Source organism: Mandrillus leucophaeus, unplaced genomic scaffold, assembly GCF_000951045.1.
Source record: "Mandrillus leucophaeus isolate KB7577 unplaced genomic scaffold, Mleu.le_1.0 Scaffold284, whole genome shotgun sequence".
In the NCBI taxonomy this organism is placed as follows: Eukaryota; Metazoa; Chordata; class Mammalia; order Primates; family Cercopithecidae; genus Mandrillus; species Mandrillus leucophaeus.
In genome coordinates, this window is record NW_012102965.1 from 1,805,333 (window position 1) to 1,825,560 (window position 20,228).

At 40.2% G+C, this 20,228-nt stretch overlaps 1 protein-coding gene across 1 annotated transcript in view; it reads right to left on the reverse strand.

Annotated features, from left to right (window-relative positions):
• Positions 1-20,228, reverse strand: part of CCDC146 (coiled-coil domain containing 146) — a 196,170-nt gene that overhangs the window by 58,570 nt on the left and 117,372 nt on the right. The window contains exons 3-4 of the mRNA XM_011985461.1: positions 12,367-12,449; positions 8,217-8,426 (exon numbers count right to left, since the gene is read on the reverse strand). Of these exons, the coding sequence (XP_011840851.1) occupies positions 8,217-8,426; positions 12,367-12,449 (293 nt within the window). The remainder of the gene's footprint in view (positions 1-8,216; positions 8,427-12,366; positions 12,450-20,228) is intronic.

A 20,228-nucleotide genomic window follows, 5' to 3' on the forward strand; every position in this document is an offset into this window, starting at 1 on the left:
CATATATATTTGTGTATGCCCATGTGTAAGTGAAATAACAGCAATGATACAAGGGATAGGAAGGAAGAATAGGACTATTTTGTTAAAAAGTACTTGAAGTGGTATAGTGTTATTTGAAAATGGTCTTAGATTAGTAAATGTATATTGCAAACTCCATGGCAACCACTTGAAGTAAAAAAAAGATGCACAACTGATATACTAAGAAAGGACAGAAAATTGAATTACATTAAATGCTTAGTTAAAACCACAAAAGGCATAAAAAGAGGGAACAAAAACAGGAATGAAGAACAAGCACAATAAATACAGAACAGTAAAAATACGGTAGAAGATACTAACCCAACTACAACAGTAATCATGTTAAATGTCAGTTAAAAGATTGTCACAATGGATCCAAAAAGAAAAAAAGACCCAAATTATATGCTGTGTCTGCCAATAATCCAGTTTAAATATAAAGACCCATATATATTAAAAGTAAATGGATAAAGATATGCCATACTAACATTAAAAAATGATGAGTCACTAAATTAATTTCAGATAGAACAGACTTCAGAATAAGAAAAGTTATCAGAGACAAAGAGAGGCTTTATATAATGATAGAGTCAATTCTTCAAGATGACTTAATGTTTTTTTGGTTTTTTTTTTTTTTTTTTTTTTTTTTTTTTTTTTTTTAGCAGAGTCTTGCTCTGTCACCAGGCTGGAGTGCAGTGGTACAATCTCGACTCACTGCAACCTCTGCCTCCTGGGTTCAAGCGAATCTCCTGCCTCAGCCTCCTGAGTAGTTGGGACTACAGGTGTGCACCACCACATCCAGCTAATTTTTTGTATTTTTAGTAGAGACGGGGTTTTACCATGTTGGCCAGGATGGTCTCGATCTGTTGACCTTGTGATCTGCCTGCTTTGGCCTTTCAAAGTGCTGGGATTACAGGTGAGAGCCACAGCGCCCGGCCAATGAATTCTTAATGTATATGCACCTAACAACAGAACATCAAAATACATGAGGCAAAACTGATAGAAGTGCAAGGAGAAGTAGATGAATCCACTCTCACAATTGGAGACTTCAACATCCCTCTATCAAAAGTGCACTGATGCAGAAGTCAGAAGATCAGTTAAGGACATAGTCAAACTCAATAATCCCATCAATCAATTGGATATCCTTGGCATCCTAGAAAGAAATTTCAGTTTTTCTAAAAGCCAGTCATCATTATAAATTGAGATTAACAAACAAAATAAATAAAAACATTAGAAAGTACAGACAATGAATGGGAACATATGGTTTTGTTCACTTGTTCATGAGAAAATACAAAAAAGTTTATAATTTTAACTAATAAGATGACATGATGCTAGAATGACATTTTGGAAACTGCTTCAAATAGCTTGAATGTTCTAAACAAAATGAGTTTGATATAATTGCGTATTTCTTCCAATAACTGTATTTTGAACTGTTTTATCAACTAGATTTCCTGAAAAAGTCTAAGAGAAATATTTTTCATTTTTCTTGCTAGTCTGCATTTAATGGCTAACTATTAAGTGCCAAAGAAGTCATATGATTTTCCAATATAGAAAGATTTTGAAGTTTGTATTGATCACACTTGAAAAATCATATGAAATAATAGAATACACAGACAATTATGTTCACTGGTTATATCAAATAAGCAGATCCCACTAGCCCGTAGATCTAGGAAAATGAGCTAAAAGCACATGCACACCAGGTTTTCTCATTTCTATGCATTTAAGGGATACAAATGCAGTTTTGTTACATGGATATATTGCAGTATGGTGAAGTCAGGGCTTTTGGTACAACCATCACTTAAATTATATACATGTATACCCATTAAGTAATTTCTCACCTTCACCCTCCTTCTGTCCTCCCGTCCTTCTAAGACTCCAGTATCTACTACTCCACACTCTATGTCCACGTGTACACATTACTTAGCTCCCACTTATGAGAATGTGTGCTATTTGGCTGTTTGTGAGTTTTGTTTCACTTAATGGCCTTGGTTCCATCCATGTTACTACAAAAGAAATAATTTCATTTTTTTATGACTGAATAGTATTCCATTGTATATATATGTCACATTTTCTTTATCCAGTCTCTTGACAGACACTTAGGTTGATTCCATATCTTTGCTATTGTGAATAGAGTTGCAATAAACATCTGAGTGCAGGTATCTTTTGGATATGATTTCTTTTTCTTGGGTATATAGCCAGTAGTAGGATTGCCCGATGGACTAGCAGTTACTATTTTTAGTTATTTGAGAAATATCCATACTATTTTCCATAGAGCTTGTAGCAATCACATTCCTAGCAACAATATATAAGTATTCCCCTTACTCAGCACTCCGCCAACATCTTATTATTGTTTTTTTTAATCATAGCCATTCTGACTGGTTTAAAATGATATATCATGGTGGTTTTAGTTTGTATTTCTTTGATTAGTGATGAACATTTTTTCATTTGCTTCTTAGCCATTTGTCTTCTTTTGAAAAATGTCTATTCATGTCCTTTGCCCACTTTTTAATGGGATTATGTTATTTTTATGACATTTTATTTGCAATAATGTAGATGAATGTTGTAATAAATGTGTCACATTGAATTTAATGTAGGTTAGTTGTCTAGACCACAAATTGAGTTTTTTAGATCTTTAAATAGTTATGCCTTTGCTTTTAGAGTTTGCATATATACATTAGTGATATTTTACTTCCCAGGTATTGATCCTACACCTTGGGCATGCTGCCACCAGGGGGTGGTAGTGTGCTACTATCGTTTGGTTACAGAGGCAACCTGAGTATTTCTGAGTTTCAAAATGGTGACAGCAAGCTCTTTCACAAGATGTGACTTATGGTCTTTTCTTTAAATATATTTTTATGTTTAAACAAACATAAAATGACTAATTCTTTAGGACATTTAAAACTTACATTTCTATCATACATTTTTCTTTTAATTAAGAAATACTGACTTATTTCCTCTAAAAGGAATGTACTTTTCTACTTTTAAAGATTATAATCCTACTCCATCACACATGGTTGATCATTTTTATTTTCCCTGTTATCTTTGAATAAACTTATTTTAAATGTATATGTGTGGTTGAATCCATTTTTACCTAACATTTAATTAAAATATTTTCCTAAGTTGCTAAACACACTTTATAATAATAGCTATTTTCAAGGCTTTCTACTGGGTGGATGTACCATAATAAAATAATCTTAAATATTATTTATCATATACTAAGCATACTGTGTGCCAGGTGTTTTAAATGCATAACATCTAAAATTCACAACCTTGCTAAGTAGGAATTGTTATTTTTGTTGCACAAATGAAGAAACTGAGGAGTTAAGCAACTTTTCCAAAGTCACACAGTCAAAGCCAAACTGACACACAAATACAGCTCTGACTACAGAGGTTCAGTATCAAGGTATTTCTGGAATGCATTATTTTAAATATTCCACACTTTTTTAGAATTCAGATTGCTTCCAATATTTCACTTTCATAAATATCAATATCTTTATGCATTTTATCTTTTTCTCTCCTTTTGGATTATCACTTTTGCATGGGATTACTGGGGCAAAAAACATGTTTTTGTTTCTGTGCCTCCTGGTATGTATTAACTCCTAACCTTTCAAACTTGCGTTAAAACTTAAATCTGACATTTTTCAGCTTTCCTGACTAAGGGGTGCTTTGACATCAAAGCTCCTTAGGATTTACTTCCTTTCTAAAGCAAGGTCAAAAGGCTTTTGGTTTTAAGGATCTATGGGTGAAGAGATAATGCAGGAAGCCTGATATGCTGACATGTGTGAGAGGCATTACTCACCACAGGAGTAGAACCAGCATGGATGGGTGAAAGTTGCAAGAAGGTAGGTTTATAAACAAATCCAACAACCATTTAAGTGCAGGAGCATTTCCAAAGTTGGTATGAGCCTCCGTGGGAGGCTGAGAGCTTCCTGTCACTGGAAGTGTTTACGCGTAGACTGAATGATCACTGAGAGGAGACTCAGGTGACTGACCTGCAGTCAGAGCTGAGAACCACCTCTGGAACGCATGGTCCTCTAACTGTAATGTGAGTCAGAGTCACATAAGCAAATGTCACTTTGGGTGGCGGCGGTGGGCTTGGGCAAAGATCATAATCATTACTTTTTGGATGGGATCTGCCTTTCAAACAAGTGTCTCAGGTGCTTCTCTTTGAGTTATGAGAAACACATTCAGAGAAATCTGTTCTAAGCTAGTTCTTTTAAGATAGTTGTTGCCACAGAAGAGCAAAGATTTTTTTTTTTAAGTTAAGGTAAAATCTGTTCTAGCTGTGAGTTTTTCCTTGTGACTACTCCTAAGTACCTACATGCCTGTCACATTCTAATTTTCTGGAATTCCAGATGCATTGCTAAGATCATTCCTCCTTTCCTTTCTTACCAGATCTGTTTTTTCTTGTTTCCAACTTTGCTATCATCACTGGACCAAGAATGGAAAACAACTAATAAACCCTGAATGTGCAACAAGGACCACAGGAACCAGCCACAGGAGAGTCAACAGTCACTAAACTCAGGGTCACGTCAGGACAACCCTGCACGTGTGTGGCCTGAGTGTTCTCACTCTCCGTGTTCACAGCGCAATGGACAGTGCCACCTCACCACAGCCTTGTTTCCCCCAGCTGACCAAGACTGGTCAGAATGCGTCAGATCTAGCACGAAAGACGCAATGTATTTGCTGTTCAAAGTTTAGGAATTACTAGAAAACAGGGAAGCCCCAAAAGGTAACACAGTCAAGGCAAGGAAAAGGTTGAACAGAGTACTGAAAAATCTTTTCAAACTGTTCAGAAAGGTAAGTACTCCTGTTTTGTTTCAAAAAATAAGTTCAACAGTATTTCATTACTTTATTATTTATTTATAATGTATTAATTTAACTTTAAATAGACTACATATTATTTCCTGAACTGCATGCTTATCAAGTCATAAATATTAATCCAGAACCAGAAACTATTGCAACATAGATTTAATTATTAACCAACCAACCACATAATTAGATTTATTAACATTTATTAAAAGGTTTATGTTATGTGAACATACACAAAAAAATCGACAAAATTACACAGCAAAATCCTTTCTCTAGAGTATTGGAACAATATGTTGTTCTTAGTAGTTGCCAGTGATTCAGAAGTTCCTGAAGATATTGGGTGGAGGAGTGCTAGTTTTTTGGGCTTCTATTATCTAGACACTCAATGAGAGTCTGTTGTGCTGTTCTGACAAATGTCATCTGTACATGTGGATGAATAGTTTTCTCTCATTAGCTTCATCTCTTTATTTTTATGTGGGGATGGAAATATCTACTTTTTCCAGGGGGACGGAGGTCAGCGGGAGGGTGTTGAGGGAACTGGTTTCTGTATCATGTGCAGTCATGTGTCGCTTAACGAAGGGAATATATTCTGAGAGATGCGTCGTTAAGCAGCTTCATCACTGTGTGAACACATGGAGCGCACTTACACAAACCTACATGGTGTGGCCGGCTACACATCTAGGCTGTGTGGTAAAGCCTGTCGCACCTAGGCTATAGACCTGCATAGCAGGTTACCGGACTGAGTACTGTAGGCAATAAGTGTTTGTGTATCTAAACATAGAACACACACAGTAAAAATATGACATAAAAGATAAAAAATGGTACACCTGTCTAGGGCACTTACCATAAATGGAGGCTGCAGGACTGGAAGTTGCTCAGGGTGAGTCAGTGGCTGGGTGAGTGAGTGGTGAATGAATGTGAAGACCTAGGACATTACTTACACTCCTGTGGACTTTATAAACACTGTACACTTAGGCTACACTACATTTATAAAACATATTATTCTTTGATAATAAATGTACTGTAACTTTTTTACTTTACAAAATTTACTTTTTTTTTTAGCTTTTGACTCATAACACAGCTTAAAATACACATTGTAGAGCTGTGTAAAAGTATTTTCTTCCTTTGTATTCTTATTCTACAAGGTTTTTAATTAAATTTCTTTTTACTTTTACAGCATTTTTTGTTAAAAACAAAGACATACACGAGTTCAAGACCACCCTGACCAAGATGGTGAAATCCCATCTCTACTAAAAATACAAAAATTAGTCGGGCGTGGTGATGGGTGCCTGTAATCCCAGCTACTCGGGAGGCTGAGGCAGAGAATTGCTTGAACCCGGGAAGCACAGGTTGCAGTGAGCCGAAATCATGCCACTGCTCTCCAGCCTGGGTGACAGAGCACAGCTCTGTCTCAAAACAAACAAACAAACAACAAAACAGACATAAACACACACATTAGCCTAGGCCTACACAGCGTCAGCATCAAAGCCGTTGTTTTCTGCCCCCACATCTCGTCCCACTGGAAGGTATTTAGGAGCTGTTATCTCCTATAACAATGCCTTTTCCTGGAATACTTCCTGAAGGACCTGCCTGAGGCTGTTTTACAGTTAATATATTTTTTTTAAGAAGTAGAAAGAGTACACTCCAAAATAAAATGTATCAAATAGTAAATACTAGGCAAAAGTACATTTTCAGCTTCATTGCAATCTTATGGGACCATCATCATATAGACAGTCCATTGTTGACTGAAACACCATTATGAGGTGCATGACCGTGATACTAAATATGATAAGGCAATGAAATGCAGAGCCTATCATTCTTTACTGCTATTTCTTTTAGCATCACCATTATTTTCAGGAAAATAAGCTTGTTAGTTCTTGAGCCGTTAATATTTGAGAATGCAAGGGAACCTTCTCAAGCTTAAGAATGATACATTATAAATTCAAAAAGAATACATACTAAACATTTCTGCAAATGTGCATTTTGAATGTTCTTATTCACCGCAGGTCACTACGCATTGTCTCCTTCCCATCTCAGTGAATAATCTGCCTGTCTATACCTAAAGGGCAACAGTTCTGGTTTTTGTTTTTGTTTTTTTTCTCTTGGCAGGAATAGTTGGAAATTTTAAACAATTTAAATATCAACTGACTTATGTTCTTCTTACTCTTTCACGGAAATGTCAAGCATTCACATTTTCAATACTAATGAACAACCACCAATTGTTTTAATTTCATTATTTTCTCAACTGAAAGAGCGCTTACAGAGCACAGAAATAGCTGGGCTTTCTTTTTATAGATGTCACTGGAAAGCCTGAAACAAGTTTAGATTGAAAGACAAAAAACCTCCCATTTCCCCCCCGAATAGGATGTCTTGATTAAACTGACCTTCTTTATTCACACCCCACCCACACCCACCGCCAGTGAAAAAATAGGCCCCAAAGAGAAGATTTTAAACCCAGGGCTTCTAAGGTCTTCGAGAGGTTGCTCAAGTCATTTGCTTATCTCTAGGAAGGACTGAATTATATTTGCACTGTCAGAAGTTCACCTCTTAAAAATAGCCAGACAAAGTTCTGCCACCTTAAATGGTAACAAACCCTAGGAGAAATGGTTTTGCTTTCTCCCCTGTACCCAGGCACAGCACACAGCACACCACAGCCGAAAACTTGAATTGCCATCATTTTCAAATTCAATCTAAATAGTATGACTTGCTGAACAAACCCTTCCACTGACTTGCTACTCCCTGGGAGGAAAGTTAGAAGAGATTTTGAAAATAACACTTCCCCTTTTAGCACTTAATGTCTGCTTTAGTTCACTAAATGACGTCCTCTAAATTTGGATAAGTAAATATGTCTTCCAAAAGGATGTACCTTTTCTCCTTGATCCTGAGGAATAGCCTAGTAGTAGGAGATGAAGTTTGCGTATGTGGTCCTGTTGCTGTTCTCTTAGAAGAATAGAGTGAGCCAGATGAGATGTGAACCTCAGCTCACGGAGGCTTGTTTGGAAAACGCATGTGGGGAGAAGCGCCCACCATGCAGATGTGTGCTCTGGTACTGCACGCATGAGGGGCCACTGCCAGGGCAGGGGGAGGGCAAGGGAGTGCTAAGAACTTGTTTGATGGAGTGTGTTCTTTGGCTGCAGCTGTCAATGAGATGGCTTGCCTGACATGAAAAACACAGCAGGCATCTCTGTCACCTGAGCTTTTATTCGAGAAGCATAATTTTCTTGTTCAGGGACTTCCCATTCCATTCTAAGGATTCAAGAGAACTAGGCTTGCAATCATCATCATATTGCTGTCTCCTACTCCTTCAGTTACCTCCAACTTCATCTCATTTTTTTTTTTTTTTCTATTTATGAGGAAATGACTTTTCAGTGTGCTGGAGAGCATTGTTCACTTACCTATTTAATCTGTACTGATTATGGAACTCTCTTTCCTTCACTGCATTATATTCATTTTGATACTTGAGAAGTTGTTCTCTCATTTTGGAGACCTCCGTGGAGAATGCTTCTGGAAAATTATCAGCTTGCTGCAGGTGAAACTGCTGCTGTTGTACTTGCTCAGTGAAACGTTTGGCATTCTGGAGCAGTTGGACCTCTGACTCTTGTGTGCTGAGTTACATGAAAAACAGAGACTCATGTAATGAGACATGTACACCCTCGGTTCCCTTTGTGGCTCCTGTGGGGGTCTAGTGAGGATAGCTGCTCCCCACTCCTGGGCTCAGCTCAACTCTGACATTTTTGTGCCAAGTCAGCTGACCCTTCATGTCCGTGAGTCCACATTTGTGGATTCAATCAACCACAAGGGAAAATTTTTGTTAAAAAATTGAGTGTGCTTCACCTTTGTGGTATTCTCCTCCAAAACACCTAACTCTGGTCTAAATATGAGAAAAATCCCAAACTGAGAAACATTCTGTAGAATACCTGACTAGCACTCTTAAAACTGTCAACGTGATTTAAAAAAACAAGGAAACACTGAGAAATTGTCACAGAGATCAAGGAGACATGAGGACTAAATATAGTAGGCTATACTGCATTGGGTCCTGGAACAAAAAAAGAACATTAGTGGAAAAACTGTTGAAAATCTGGAGTTCAATTAATAGTAATATACAAATGTTAACTTCCTAGTTTTGACCGACCATGGTTATGTAAGATGCTCCCATTAGAGGAAAATGGATAAAGGATAGATGGGAACTTCATATATTATTTTTGCAACTTTTCTATGAATCTAAAATTATTCCAAAATAAAATGTTTACTTAAAAATTGTTTCTTTACTGAACATGTACAGACTTTTCTTGTCACGATTCCCTAAACAATATAGCATAACCACCATTTACATAGCATTTACATTGTATTAGTATCGCAAGTAATCTAGAAATGATTTAAAGTATACAGGAGGATGTGATTAGGTTACATGCAAATACTATACCATTTTATATCAGGGACTTGAGTATCCATGGATTTTGGTATCTGCGGGAGCTCCTGGAATCAATCCCCCATGGATACCAAGAGATGACTGTACTATGCTAGGTGCAAGAGGTGAATAAGGCTTAGCTCCTAGCTGCAAGAATCTTACAATCTGGCAGATGGGGAGGAATACCAGATGACAAGTACTACCGCTGGTGTCCAGATCAAGACAGCAGGAGACAACAGAAAAAGGATCACTCAATGGGAATGTGACATTTGCACTTGACTTTGAAGAATGATTATGACTTACTAGAAAGGGATAAATGATAGGGAAAGAGGAGATTTCCCCTTGAACTCCCCAAACAATCCTAGCTCCCTTGAATTCTTGTAATGTAATTGTAGGAAAATCTCTCCCCACTTAGTGAACTAAGAAAAGACAAACTTTTCTAAAGGCACTTTATTAGGAAACTAGAAAGAGAAATTTCCATACATAATTATGAATATAAATAAATTTATAGATTTCTAAGATGAACACTGGTTAGAGCTGGACTTGAAGGTCACAGTAGAGGGAGATTCCTACAACCCCAGTTATGTTCTATGGCCTTGGCCCTATGTAGGGAAAAGGACTAAACATCTGTCAGAGGATGTAGAAATAGGACATGGTGGAATCTCCACTATCTTGTAGAACTCCTCTATGCTGCAAGCTAGCATCAGCTAGCAACAGCCCCAACCTTACCAGTAGATAGGATTCATATATCCCAGAAACCCTTATATTAGCTACCTCTCCTATTTGAAGTAAGCCCTCACCACTTCCTGTTTTAGAACCAGAGCTCTCTTTTGATGTGTGCTCCCCACCAACTGTCCTTACCAACAGAAATCTTCAAGTTCCAGCTCATTTGCAGAGACGTCCAATGACTTGATCAAGCCAGTCTCAACTGAAGTTACCTTGTGCCTGCCTCACCTTTGTGATATTCTCAATTCAGTACAGATACATCCATTGTCCCAGGTTTTACAATGTTATTTGCTCAACAGTATCTAGCAAAACATTTACTGAGACATAACACGTTCCAGGCATGATGTTAGGTACCAAACAGCAATAACAATAGCTACAATGAAACCTCAAATAATTTTCACTAATGAAAGCTGCAATTATTCTCCTATAATTCAATTTCCATGTATACTAATAAACTTTGCAAATCCAAAGTTATCTGATCTCCTTAATAAGTCAGGATTCAGCTATTGAAATTGTAAGCTGTTGGCCCAGGCTACAGTGCCTGTTTCTCCACAGAAAGGACAGGGTGGTAGGGTTCCAGCCAGAACACAAATGGCAACTTACCCACATGTACTTAAAACATGACACCAGTAGAAGAGACTTTAACAACTCTTATAACATGGTTTCTATGGAAGACTCCTTCAGTTTCAGTTCAATATTTCCAGGCTATATCTGCCCAGCTGCAGTCCTAGCAGCACGAATGTTACATCTGCTTCATATCTTTCCCACCCACCAGGCATTGGGAGTAGGAGAGAATGGTGAGTGTTTGCAATGGCAATAGAGGGAACTAAGTGGTCAAGAGGTAAAATGTGGGTAGCAGAAGGGAAGTTAACTGTTTTGCAACACAACCTGGAAGAGGAAGAAATAACGCCATAGCTGAGGTCCTGTATTGCTACTTGTCACTAGGGGCCAGGGAGCTGAGTTGCGGGCCAGGGGAGGAGGAAGTTAAGTCAAAGCACCCTGCAAATCTCCACTGGGCTCTAGAGAAGAGCTATCCAGAGGGCAGGAAACACTGATATTCCTTGTGTTTGCAAAGAGGATTGGAGGGATGCCCAGAGAACTGCATGGCATTTCCTCTCAGTTAAGCAATGTGAAGTATGCTGTAAAAGGTGACTCCAGACTTTACACTTAAAGTCTCAAAATTCCTGAGTATTGAGGACTCTGAGAACACACTGGCAGGCGTGACCAGCTATGGGGGAATGGAACCTCCATTAGGTGTGAGGGTGAGGACTTGGCTTGGGCTTGAGGACAAGGAACGAAGGCTGGGGGCTCTGGAGGGCTGTGAGGAACCTGGGTGCACCTGAAGTTTGCATAGGAATGCAGCTCTCCTCTTCTCAAAGTTGTTCACTCTTCCCTCATGCTTTCACCCTCAAAGTAGCCAAATATCTCTGGGCAAGATAAGAAGGAGGGGCAGTGATTGGGAATTGCGGGGAGAGGACGGCTGGGGAGTGGCAGCATGGAGTTTCTATCTGCTGCTGTTGCTCCTTGGCTTTTGATGAAGACACCATGCAAGGCCATGAGACGAGACGGGGGAAAAGGAAAGAAAGAGGCTTTGGAGTGGTAAAGAATCACAGCACATTAGGGTTTTTCTTCACTCCCCTGCCCTCTTAATTCCCAGTGGCTAATAGCCAATGCTCAGGCAGGCTTGCTGGACTCTTCTGTGGTAGCCTGTTCTTCTGACCTGTTGCTGACTGGGACTTGCAAGGTAAGTAGCTTGTGATATGGGAAGGAGGTGAGAAGTAAAGACAGGGTCTCAGCAGACTTAGGCTGGGGTTGTTGGAGAATCTACACCTCTGAGTGATGAACAGACATGGGAGAAGGGTCCTGCAGGTGTGGCCTATGCAGAGACTGTCAGTGTCCCACCAGAATCCTCTTGCCCACCGGCAGCTTTGGTGGACAGTTGCCATATGTCAGCAGCACCTGTGTCCCTCTGCCTGAGAGCTGTCTCTGGCCATCAAAGCTTGCTTCGTTTGTCAAAGGGCAAGCTAGAAGTGTCAAGAGCTAATCTACCTGGGAGTAATTTGTAATAAAATGAATGGTGGAAACTGGTGGGCAAATATTCCAGTTTCTTCACTCTTCAGGGGGAGAGTGCTGAGGTGAACCACTCAGAGGCTCCTCTGTGAGGCTGAGCCCCAGTAGCCCATCATATAAACTCGCAGATGAACATGGCCCGTTCAAGGCTGGATTCCTTCCTTCCCAGTTGCACTTCCCCACTTGCTCATGATGCTTTCTCGTATCACTTCTCAAACTACCTGAACGCAAATCCTTGCCTCAGGGTCTGCTTATGGGGGAATGCAAATGAAGACAGGTCTCATCACCAGTAAGAAATTTAAAGATGATTAATCATGTCTCCATACTGGTAAATTGCGTACCTCATCACGGCGTCATGCAGCAAGGTATACTTGGCTTTTAACTCTGCCATTCTGGTTCCAGGAAGTTTTCCCATAGCATATAACTAGCAAAGAGAACAAAAGGTCACTATTAATCACCACCCTCTTTAGTCTCTTAAGCAGGCGATGGAATGGATATATGGATATCTTATAAAATCCTCCATTCAACATTAGAGGAGCCACATGAGGCAATGTAGTGTACTGGAAACATGCCAGGTGTTTGGAGAAAATAGTGCTGGTTCTATTCTGCCCCCAGTACATTCTGTGTCCTCAGGCAAGTCTCTTCATCTCCCTAGGCTGTTATTTCTTTGTCTGGAAATTAAGAGAATTGAGTTAAATTCTTCTAATTCTAAAAAAAAATTCAAGGTTTAACAAATAATCTGAATAGTGTAGATTATAGGAAAGGCTATTTGTAAATTGAGAAAATGAATGGTTATTGAACAGCTATTAGAGTATGTGTTGCCCATCAGTTATTTCATTCTTAAAAATATTGTGAAATAAAGATTATCTTCTCCATTTTAAACTAAAGTTTAGAAAAATGATTTGTTCAAAATTGTAGAGCTGGTTGAGCTCCAAAAACCCACTATCACTCCCTTGTACCACGATGCCTTTGCCTCTGCTGTCAAAGAAGCATGGAAAGTTTTCCAATGCATAAAGAGGTACTATTTATTCCCATTTTATTTCTAGTTAAAATGACTTTTGATCTGTTCTCTGAGTTAGGTGATAATTAGTTAACGGACATCATAAAACATCGTCAAACACTAAAGTTTTACCATCCTAAAATCGTAATGCAATGAGCATTTGTATTAGGTTTGACTTCAACTGCTAGCGACAGTATCAAAATAGAACTAAAGAGAATATTTGTGTTTTTCAACCCAGTTGTTCTTACGTTCATTTATTTATTTATTATGGAGTCTCACTCTGTTGCCCAGGTCGGAGTGCAATGGTGCAATCTCGGCTCACTGTAACCTCTGCCTCCTGGGTTTAAGCGATTCTCATACCTCAGCCTCCCGAGTAGCTGGGACCACAAGGGCGCACCACCATGCCCAGCTAATTTTTTGTATTTTTTTTGTAGGGATGGAGGTTCACCATGTTAGCCAGGCTGGTCTTGAACTCCTGACCTCAGGTGATCCACCTGCCTTGGCCTCCCAAAGTGCTGAAATTACAGGAGTGAACCACTGCGCCTGGCCCTTACCTCTAAAGTATTTATTGAATCCATCCACTTTCCTCTCCCCCCTTCCCTGATCTCACTGGCCCAAGTCTCATCATCTTTCAGTTGGACGATTACAAAACCTCCTAATTGCCCTTCTGCCAGGGATATTTTTCAGGGAGATCTTTTTAAAAATCAGTCAAGGTTATGTTATGCTGGCTGCTCAAAACACTTCAAATGGAATAAAATTCAAGACCCTTGGTATTCAAGACCTTGAGGTCCTGCCTGACTCCAACACCCCCACAGCCTCCTTACACAACACGCTCTTCAGGCTCCCAGTGCTTCAGTGCTTCTGCCACACTGGCTGCCTTTGATTTCCACAAATGTGTGAGTCTCTCTTTTTCTCCAGGGCCTCTGATTAGTCATTCCTCACTCCCTCCGCTTCACTCCAACTCTTTCTTCATGCCTCAGCTTAAGTATCAGTTCATAAGAAGGCCTTCTCTGACTTCCAAATCTAAGGAAGATTACCACATGTACTTACTCCTACCCCTAAAGAACGCTGTGCTTCATAACATTACAATCTGCAAGAATAAATTTACTTACATTATTAAAAACATTTTTATACTTCCCCAGCTAGTATATAAGACCTATGAGGAAAGGGCCCAGATTACCTTGTCCTTCACTGTATCCTCAGCCAAAGTATTACTAGAATCCCAGGCACAGTATAGGTGCTAGGTAAATTGCTTATATTTGTTAGCAAATGAATGAATGAAGCTATCAAAATGCAAAAGTCTGAGTGTATACAGTGGGGTTTCATGGTCTTTCTACCCACATCAGGGTAGAAAAATGTTAAATACATTATGAAACCATCTCTTCTTTGTGAAAGTGTTGGGGATCTTTCCTGAGGGCCATATTAGCTGGTACCAGGCCTGGCTTCCAATCCCTACAGTCCTCATTTTTTTCTTTAATCTATGGGTGAAATATGGTGAACAAGATCTTTAAGACCTTTGAGGATACTCTATCTATATCAAATATCTTAAAATCTATTCATATGCCACCTTAAATATAATTTATTTATAACTTTTTTTTCCCCCAGAGATGGATTCTCACTCTGTTGCCCAGGCTGGAGTACGGTGGCACAATCTCGGCTCACTGCAACCTCTGCCTCCTGGGTTCTGGCAATTCTCCTGCCTCAGCCTCCCAAGTAGGTGGGACTACAGGCGCATGCCACCACGCCTGGCTAATTTTTTGTATTTTAGTAGAGATGGGGTTTCACCATGTTGCCCAGGCTAGTCTCAAACTCCTGAGCTCAGGCAACCCACCCACCTTGGCCTCCCAAAGTGCTAGGATTACAGGTGTGAGCCACTGCGCCCGGCCTATTTGTAACTTTTTAACTGTTGAATTGCTGTTGGTAAGTAGACTTAATGTCACATTTTACAGACATTTATTTTGGTTCTGCAGTATCTTTTAGCCAATATAGAATTTATTTCATGTTTCAAACATTTTCATTGGTTTCCCAAAGTGTACAGACCATAGTTACTATGCCTTTAAAATCTAGTAAGTTTAAAAAAAAAAAAAAAAAAAAGCCTTTACAAGTAGACACACTTAAAGGAGAAAAGTTGCTGGGAAAAGATTATGAAAAGGTAAATATGTGAGTGTGTGTTTGTATGATATGTGTACAATGAAGACCAACTAGGGGCTAGCCTAGTAACTAGCTAATCACTCAGCTTCTGAAGGTAAACTACCGGGTAAAGTAATTGTGGATTCATATATTCAAAAAACAGATAGTATTTAGCTTTTTTCTTAAGCTGAAAAGATCATTACTTCCTACTTAATGCTCCCTGCATAATACAAACAGAAATGAATATAACATAGGCCCTGCCTTAAGGTAGGCCAAAGTTTGAAGAGATAGATACAAAAGAAATGACAGAATACTGAAACTACATTCTGTAGTTTTATTTTAAGTAAATGATTGTATCTGGCATTTTGCAATGTTTTAATATTGCAAGTTACAGCAGGGGTTCCCAGCCCCTGGGTTTTAGGAACTGGGCTGCACAGCAGGAGATGAGCAGTGGGTAAGTGAGCATTACCACCTGAGCTCTGCATCTGACAGATCAGTGGTGGCATTAGATTCTCACAGGAGCATAAACCCCATTGAGAAATGTGCATGTGAGGGATCTAGGTTGTGCACTCCTTATGAGAATGTAACGCCTGATGATCTATGGTGGAACAGTTTCATCCCAAAAGCGTTCCTTCCACTCCATGGAAAAATTGTCTTCCAAGAAACTGATCCCTGGTGTCAAAAAAGTTGGGGACTGCTGATTTAAAGCAAATAAGTAAAATTATAAATTACAGACCAATCCAGGGGGTGGGTGGGACTTCCAAAGTGGTGCAATGAAGAGCTTGATGAATTCTCTCCCTCAAAGAAACATTGATTTGGCCAGGCGCAGTGGCTTATGCCTGTAATCCCAGAACTTTGGGAGGCCGAGGCAGGCAGATCATCTGAGGTCAGGAGTTCGAGACCAGCCTGGTCAACATGATGAAACCCCATTTCTACTAAAAATACAAAAAACTAGCCGGGCGTGGTGGCACATGCCTGTACTACCAGCTACTCGGGAGGCTGAGGCAGGAGAATCACTTGAACCACAGAGGCAGAGGTTGCAGTGAGCTGAGATCACTCCACTGCACTCCAGCCTGGGTGACAGCATGAGATTCTGTCTCAAAAAAAGAAAAGAAAAGAAAAGAAACACTGATTTAACTGGTCAAAATAATCTAAGACAACCATTTAAAATATCTGGAAATTGACCTAAGGGTATATAATAAATTGAGAAACACTTATTCAATAAAATCTACTGAAGCTCAGCAAGAAACTGCCATTTGAACCATGGGCTGCATCCATCCCTCTAGCTCCAGGTTTCAGAACTATTCTGGGCAGGCTTGCAGCCAGTGAGGTGCCCATGTACCCCACTTTCCTATTGCTGAAGATCAAGATCTATCCCAGATGAAGATCTAGGAAACGGTAGCACTCAGCACTCATCCTCCCCTTCTTCCCCATGGGCAGCTGTCGCTGTTTGGTAGTGCCAGTACTCACTCCCTAATGTCCTGCTCTACAGGCAGACCCTTCACAGGGCAAACAAAACAGATCCGAGTTTCCCATATCCCCAGCTCCTGCTCAGTAACACAGAGGCTCTGACCAGGTTGGGGGCTGAGCAAGCTGTGAGGACTTGCAGCTCTGCAGCCCTACCTTTGACTTTATTTGGAACAGAGTGTAGTACATTCATGTCCCAGAGCAATGTAAAAAATAATAGACATAGAAAAATAGATATCATAAGGGCTAACAGAGTAGGCCAATAGCTCTGTGATACCAACAGATGCAGACCAGCAGAAGTTTAACAGATAAATTGGGATGAGGGACAGTAAAAAAATTCACACTTGATACTGGTGGTCCAGGAGACTGTGGAAAAGCCCATGGCTGTGGCCACCCAAGATCAACTAGACAGGGTACTTCCAAGCTGTCAGTCCCTGAGTTAAAAGTGGCAGGTATATAAACTCCTTGAACTTCAAAAGTTGTTGCCAAGTCACACACAGACCCAATGGAAAAGGATGAAAACCTTACTGGCCCAGGGGGCTTAAGCGTGACCTCTGACCAATCAGTGACTGATCCAGGGCAACCCCTAGGAACTCAAGTTTAAAAACAAAAAAACAAGGGACAACTATCTAAGCAGAGACATCAGAGGCTGCCTACTGTGGGGGAAAAATATACTTCACAGTATTAGTCCAGCCAAGTCACTAAACAAATAAATAAATGAACAACAAGAACAAGAACAAAACAGCATCAATAAGCCTGGGAAGGATCAGAATCCAGAGTTGTTACAATATATGACCTAAAATGTCCAATTTTCAATGACAAATTGTGAGACATGCAAGGAAACAAGAAAGTGTGACCCCCATCCCACATAGTGAGATCCCCAGCCCTTTTTTACACAGGAAAAAAACCAAAAAAAACAAAAACCAGGCAGAAACTTTCTTGGGGAGGATGCAGATGTTAGATTTAACAAAGACTTCAAAGAAGATATTATAAATATGTTTGAAGAATGAAGGAAACCATGTTTAGAAAATTAAAGGAGAGTATGATGACAATGCATCAAATAGAGATTGTCAATAAGAAGAAATTTTTAAGGAGCTACACTGAAATTCCTAAGTAGAAAATCATAATCACTGGAGGAATTCAACAGTAGATTTGAGCAAGCAGAAGAATCAGTAAACGTGTAGATAAGTAGAGAAGGCAGACGTGCCCACTTATTCATGTGGGATGTGCTTCAAGACCCCAAAAGGATCCCTGAATGGATAGTACATAACCAATATATGCTAGGCACAAATTTATTTTCCCTTCTTCACAATTCACAGATAAGATGTATTCTTACTGTAGATCTTAGCAACCTCAGCAAACTTTTTTTTTCTTTCCTTACTAAGTTGAGAACTTCCACTTTTTCACTTAAAGAAAGCACTTTATGGCTTCTCTTTGGCATATCCAAATTGCCACTAACACTGTTCTTGTGCTTTTGGGCCATTATTAAGTAAAATAAGGGTTACTTGACACAAGCACAGCAATCCTGCAACAGTGGACCTGATAACTAAGACAGCCACTAAGTGACCAATGGGTGGGTAGTATACATAGTGTGTACATGCTGGACAAAGGGATGATTCACATTCCAGGTGGGGTGGAGTGAGACCATGAGATATTTTATCACACTACTCAGAATAGCATGCAATTAAAACTTATGAATTGTTTACTTCTGGAATTTTCCACTTAATATTTTTGGACCATAGTTGACCACGGATACCCGAAATGGCAGAACATAAAATTGCAGATGGGGTGGTGGGGACTACTGTATATAATTTGAAGAACAGAGAGAAAAAGTATGAAGACACACGAACAGATTGTCACAGAAATGGAGGACATTAAGTCCACTAAATTACATGTAATGGGAGAACCAGAGAAAAAAAGAACATAAAAAATACTTGAAGAAATAAAAACTTTGCAAATGGGATAAAAACATATTCAAGAGCTCAAAGAATCCCTGGTAGAATCAACAAAAAGATATTCACAGGGGGGCGCCCAACATGGCCAAATAGAAACAGCTCCAGCCTCCAGCTCCCAGTGTGAGCGACACAGAAGATGGGTGATTTCTGCATTTTCAACTGAGGTACCAGGTTCATCTCACTGGGGCGTGTTGGACAGTCGGTACTGGTCAGTGGGTGCAGCCCAACCAGCGAGAGCTGAAGCAGAGCTGGGAAGCACAAGGGGGAAGGGAATTCCTTTTGCTAGCCAAGGGAAACAGACACACAACACCTGGAAAATCAGGTAACTCCCACCCTAATACTGCACTTTACCAAGGGTCTTAGCAAATGGCACACCAGGAAATTACATCCCGCACCTGGCCCAGAGGGTCCCACACCCACAAGCCTCCCTCATTGCTAGCACAGCAGTCTGAGATCTAACTACAAGGCAGCAGCAAGGCTGGGGGAGGGGCGCCCACCATTGTGGAGGCTTAAGTAGGTAAACAAAGCCACCAGGAAGCTCAAATTGGGTGGAGCCCACCACAGCTCAAGGAGGCCTGCCTGCCTCTGTGGACTCCAACTCTGGGGACAGGGCATAGCTAAAGAAAAAGCAGCAGAAACCTCTGCAGATGTAAATGTCCCTGTCTGACAGCTTTGAAGAGAGCAGTGGCTCTCCCAGCACAGAGGGTTGAGATCTGAGAATGGACAGACTGCCTGCTCAAGTGGATCACTGATACCTGAGTAGACTAATTGGGAGACATGCCCCACTGGGTGCAGACCGACACCTCACACCTCACATGGCTGGGTACACCCCCTGAGATGAAGCTTCCAGAGCAAGAATCAGACAGAAACACTCGCTGTTCAGCAATATTCTATCTTCTGCAGACTCCGCTGCTGATACCCAGGCAAACAGGGTCTGGAGTGGACCTCCAGCAAACTCCAACAGACCTGCAGCTGAGGGTCCTGACTGTTAGAAGGAAAACTAACAAACAGAAAGGACACCCACACCAAAACCCCTTCAGTGTATCACCATCATCAAAGACCAAAGGCAGATAAAACCACAAAGATGGGGAAAAAGTAGTGCAAAAAAGCTGGAAATTCAAAAAATCAGAGCGCACCTCCCCCTCCAAAGGAATGCAGCTCATCGCCAGCAATGGAACAAAGCTGGATGGAGAATGACTTTGACGAGTTGAGAGAAGAAGGCTTCAGTCAATCAAATTTCTCAGAGCTAAAGGAGGAACTACGTACCCAGCGCAAAGAAACTAAAAACCTTGAAAAAACAATGGATGAATGGATAACTAGAATAATCAATGCAGAGAAGACCATAAAAGAACTGATAGAGATGAAAACCATGACACGAAAACTACGTGACAAATGCACAAGCTTCAGTAACTGACTTGATCAACTGGAAGAAACAGTATCAGTGACTGAAGATCAAATGAATGAAATGAAGTGAGAACAGAGGTGTAGAGAAAAAAGAGTAAAAATAAATGAACAAAGCCTCCAAGAACTATGGGACTATGTGAAAAGACCAAATCTACGTCTGATTGGTGTGCCTCAAAGTGACGGGGAAAATGGAACCAAGTTGGAAAACACTCTGCAGGATATCATCCAGGAGAACTTCCCCAACCTA